This window comes from Tupaia chinensis, unplaced genomic scaffold (genome assembly GCF_000334495.1).
Source record: "Tupaia chinensis unplaced genomic scaffold, TupChi_1.0 Scaffold148234_1, whole genome shotgun sequence".
Classification (NCBI taxonomy): domain Eukaryota; kingdom Metazoa; phylum Chordata; class Mammalia; order Scandentia; family Tupaiidae; genus Tupaia; species Tupaia belangeri.
This window is the reverse complement of record NW_006208084.1, coordinates 4,271-9,273: the sequence shown is the minus strand read 5'-3', so window position 1 is coordinate 9,273 and position 5,003 is coordinate 4,271. Positions and strand designations below refer to the sequence as shown.

The 5,003-nt window shown below is 55.4% G+C and overlaps 1 protein-coding gene across 1 annotated transcript in view; it reads right to left on the bottom strand.

Moving 5' to 3' along the window:
• The window catches only part of LOC102469168 (myosin-9), an 18,225-nt gene that overhangs the window by 9,051 nt on the left and 4,171 nt on the right, over nucleotides 1–5,003 (bottom strand). Inside the window, exons 3-6 of the mRNA XM_014584941.2 lie at nucleotides 3,485–4,340; nucleotides 876–1,280; nucleotides 507–637; nucleotides 174–204 (exon numbers count right to left, since the gene is read on the bottom strand). Coding sequence (XP_014440427.2) covers nucleotides 174–204; nucleotides 507–637; nucleotides 876–1,280; nucleotides 3,485–4,340 — 1,423 coding nt within the window. The remainder of the gene's footprint in view (nucleotides 1–173; nucleotides 205–506; nucleotides 638–875; nucleotides 1,281–3,484; nucleotides 4,341–5,003) is intronic.

The window sequence follows — 5,003 nt, the reverse complement described above, 5'->3', positions numbered from 1 at the left end:
CCCCCCCCCCGGGCCCCTGCCTGTGAAATGGGGCTCAGGACACCCAGGACCCTGCCTGAGAGGGGTTGGTGGCCGTTGCAGCGCTCCCCAGCCCCTCCACCCACGTCTGGCCCGGTACCGTGGCCTGGTGTTGCCCTATGCAGCCAGCTCTGGTTGGGTCCAGCGGACCTCACCTGCAGCTTCCGCAGCTGTTTGATGGCTTCACAGAACAACCCCCTGTATCTACCACTTTTCTCTTCTCCGACCTTTAGGATTTAGACAGCACGCCTTGTAAATATCAAGTCCCTGATCTCCCTGCAAGTTTGCTTTCCGACTATTTTGTCTCCACTTGCCCCTGGGTCCTGCCTGTGAGACGGGGCTCAGGACACCCAGGACCCTGCTTGAGAGGGGTAGGTGGCCATTGCCAGCGCTCCCCGGCCACCCTGCCTGTGTCTGCCGTGTGCAGCCAGCTCCGGTTGGGTCCAGCGGACCTCACCTGCAGCTTCTGTAGCTGGTTGTTGGCTTCGTCCCGGTTCTTGTTGGCCGTGTCGATGTGGGCCTCCAGATCCTTCAGGTCCATCTCCAGCCTCTTCCGAGCAGCCATGGCCAACGAGTGCTGCTTGCGCTCATCCCCCAGCTCTGCCTCCATCTCCCGCACCTGGGGAAGGAGGCGGTTCAGGAGGCTGGACCGGCACACAGACCTCACTTCCACGAGACAGGTGGGTGCAGGCCAGACCTGTGGATTCCCCAGGTGCCAAGGAAGATCACTGACCACACTCTAGGAGTGAGCTGCTGACCCCCGGGACACGGGACTGAAAGGAAAGGCCTGGGAGGACTGAAGTAGTCAGAAGCAGCAGGGAAGGGAGCCCACCTCTGGGCTGTGGGGCTGCACTCGCCTGTCTGACCAGCTGCTGCTGCTGCTTCTCGCTCTGCTCATTGTAGCCCTTCAGGTCCTGCTTATACTGGGCCTTCAGGGCCTGCAGGTTGAACTCCAGCCGCAGCTTGGCATCCTCGGTGGCCTGCAGCTTGTGCTCCAGCTCCTTCACTTGGGTCTTCATCTCCTCCACCTGCTGCTCCAGGGCCCGCTTGGACTTCTCCAGCTCATGAACACTCTTGCCCAACTCGTCCTTGGAGCTCATGAGGTCCTCCATCTCCGTGCGGAACTGCTTGTTGAGCCGCTCCAGCTCCGCCTTCTGCTCCATGGCCTCCTCCAGGGCCCGGGCCAGTGACGTTGCCTCCGCCTCTGCCCGATCACACTCATTTGCATACTTAGCAGAGATGGTCTTCTCCTTGGCCAGGAGCTGGAAGGACGTCGGTGACATGAGCTCAGGGTGCTGGCTCAAGCTCTCCAGGGAACTAGGACCCCCATACCAGGTCTGAGAGGGGCAGGGCCCAGACAGTCAGGGCAGCAGATTCCTGGGACAACACGCACAGCTCTAACTGGACGAGGGCGAGGAAGACCTCTAGCTCCAGGTGTAAACACAGCAGTGTGAACATCTCACAGGATCGCCCCCTCCCCTCCCCTGTGACAAAGAGGCCATCCATGAGAACCCACAGGAAATTGCTCACCCTCAGAACCTGGGGGAGCTTGGGTTTTCTTAAACAACTCCTTGGGGGTTACCATGAGGAGACTCAGCCTGACTGCTTAGCAGACAAATCCCACTGTGGCCCTCTGCTAACGACCCTCCTGTCCCTCTGGGGTATGGTCACTGCACGGGCCCACCCTGCTTGTGCCTTTTCCTGCCTTCCCATTTCGTGGGTGGGTCACGGTTCTCACCAAGGGCCAGGGAGAACGTTCTGTGACCCTGTGGGCTGCAGTCTCTGTGGCAGCCCTCAACCCCGCCACCACCGTACAAATGCACCCAGAGGAGTACAGGAATGCACAAGCACGGCTGTGGCTGGACTCTGCCTCATCTACAGCAAGCTTCCCTAAGACTGAGGACCCCACATGGGAGGCCTCCCTCACCTCTCCGAGGGAGCAGGCACAGTGCCCTCTAGGGGAAGCAAGAAGAATGGCAGACCCCACACCCAGCCCAAGCGTTGCACCTGCAGGTAAGCCTCAGCACTCAAGCAGGCTGGCTACTCTAGACTGCGTCAGCATGGATAAGCTCAGCAGGGCCACAACCCACCCACACAAGGCGCCCAGGATTGGCCTACAGATCTCCCAGAGCCCCCAGAAGGTGGCAGCACTGCAGACTTCAGAGTTCTACTTTAGAAGCTATGGCTAGACCTTCACCTGAGATCCATCAGAGCGGGCCCCCAGCCTCAGGGAAAGGCCCAGTGGGGTTGATTTAAAGTGCAGAACCAGAGAGTCTGATTTCAAGGTGTACGGAGCCTGTCCCTGAGCAAGGACCCTCACTGTGGGAGGCGCTGCCACTCTGTGTCTGCACAACTACACACAGACTCTGCCCACGGCCTCCTGGTTACTGCCACTGCGACCTCCCCTGGGCATACGCGTTCCAGCAGTTCAGGACTCGGGAAGAATGTGAGTTCAGTGCATTTGACTACAATCAACACAGAACCCCAAGACAGAAACAGCACGGGCTTCCTTACAGAGCACACCCCTCCAAACACCCAGGCACCCAAACCCCATCTGGAAAGAGCTTTAAATATGAACTGATTGGAGAGGGTGTGGGCTTTCAGGCTCAGCCATCCTTAAGTAGCTGAAACTATGGGGTAAAAGCTCCTTCCACGGGATCAGCAGATGGTGTAGTGGTTATGTCACTGGACTCCCATGTAGCGGACCGTTATTTGAGTCCCAGACCCAGGAGTTTAAATCTCATGCTGGGTATCGGGACCCGTAGTTGGTGAAATAGCTATGTCACTGGACTTCCACGTAGTTGATCGCGGTTTGAGTCCCAGACCAAGTGGCTTAAACTCAGGCTGGGCACGTGTGCATGGGTGCCCAAGATTCCGAGAGGAGAATGGAGAAGGGACTACAGCGTGGCCGTCACCCCTGGGGGGTGATTTCTCGTTTTCTGTATCTCTGTCTCTCTCTTTCTGATGAGCGCACATGCCCTATAGCAAAAATATCTTAAAAAAAAAAAAAAGACTCATTTTGGGCATGTGTGCATGGGGAGGGCTGGCAGGGGGGCCGCTGTCTCTCCTCCCGTATCCCAAACATTCTGACCCTTGGTCTTCTCCCATTTCCAACTCTTCAGTTTTCCAGGCCTTCTTGCTACTCCTTCCTGCATGCCTCCTTCCATGTTCATGTTCCCAGACTCGTCTTTACTTGAAAATAAGTGGTTACTTCCCATTTCCCACACATAGTCCCTTGTCCTCCCTTGTTCCAGTCTCAGCTTTGCTGCTTTCAACCATGTGGCACCTGCACTAGCCACCCTCCCTGTGCTCAGCTACAGAAATGCCCAACTCCTTCACACCCACTCTCATAAACCTCAGAGCACCTTTTCCCCTCTACTGTTATGCCTCCGCTCAGTCCAGCCTCTGTCCAGTGCACGCCTCCCGTGTCCTCTGCACAGCTCTGGGCTCACTGGGTCAGGCCTACCTGCAGAAGGCCATGGATACAGGTGAGCACCACCAACTTCTTCTCCATCTCCTGAGCCTGCTTCCTCATCTCCTCTGCTGACTCAGTCTTCGCCCCATCATGCAGGTGTATGGAATCTTTCATGAGGCTGACCACATCCATCATGAGGAAGACACCTGTGGTGGCCGCACCTATGATCCGGGCTCCTCTGGCCATCGCCAGAGCAGTGCCTCCGAAGGCTTTCTGCACCTGCCTACTGCTTTGGGCTGAGATTCTCCCACTGGTCATGAAGCGCTTGGCTTTGGCCACCAACCGAGGGTTGGCTTTGGCTAGACTGATGGCATTGATGTTCTTTTCCATGCCTTCCAGGACTTCTTTGAAATGATTGGCTAAAGAGAGGACTCTGAGTGTGCTCTCCTTCACGTCTGTGACCACCTGCTCCTCAGCACAGCGGGTTGCCATTAGGCGGCTGGCTTCAGCGTTTGCTGACACCATGTTCACATGCTCCACAATGCTGGTAGAAACTCCGGTCGCAGCTGCCACTGCGCCCAGCCCCATCCCGGTTGCCGAGAGCGCCAGACTGGTTCCTGCGGTCACAGGTGCCAGAGCCAGGCCAAGGATGCTCAGGATGCCAGAGAGAGCACCAGCGGTGTTGGTCACCAAGTTGGATATGGTACAGTCCCTGTGCACCTTGTCAATCTTGTCTGCAAGGGCACGGAGCTTTTCTATGCGCTCCTCGAGGTCTGCTTTCACCCGAGGAAACTCGCTCAGAAACCTCTTGCACTGCTGCAGGTCTTCCTGGGGCACGTCTTTCTCCTCTATAGCCATGTCTGTCGTAAGCTCTTTCAGATCTTCCTGTAGTGCACCTGCCTCATCCCTGCAACAATAAAGGCCGCGTGGTGAAGGAAGGCAGTTTGCTTATCTGTGAGATGAGCTCGGTCAGATCTGTCCTGCGTAAATCACACAGCTCTGCCTCTAGACCCAGTGGAAAGGAAGTCTACAACTATGAAGAATTTTTCTTTCAACCTTAAACATGCTTTGTACATCACAGATGCTCTATAGGGCTTATTCAATAAGAATAAGTACAATCATCTTAAGATGCATTTTAGGAACCAGGAAATGGCATAATGGTTACATTGCTGGATTTGCATGTTGTAGACCACAGTTGAGTTCTGGACCTGGCAGCTTAAAACTCATACTGGGCGCATGCGCGTGCGTGCCCAAGATCCCAAGAGAAGAATGGAGGAGAAGGGATTGCGGCATGGCCATCCACCCAAGGGGTGATTTCTCGCTTTCTGTCTCTCTGGCGAGTACACATGCCCAATAGCAAAGATCTCTCTTAAAAAAAGAAAAAGAAAAAAAAAGAAAAAGAAAAAGAAAAAAGAAGAAATAAAAGGGAAGGGGAGGGGAGAGGAGGGGAGGGAGGAGAGGCGAAGCGAAGAAGAGAAGAAAAGAGAAAAAGATATACTTTAGTGACAGACATTTGATAAAGATATCTTCTCGGGCCAGCAGGTGGTATGGAGGATAAGGCGGCAGGAGC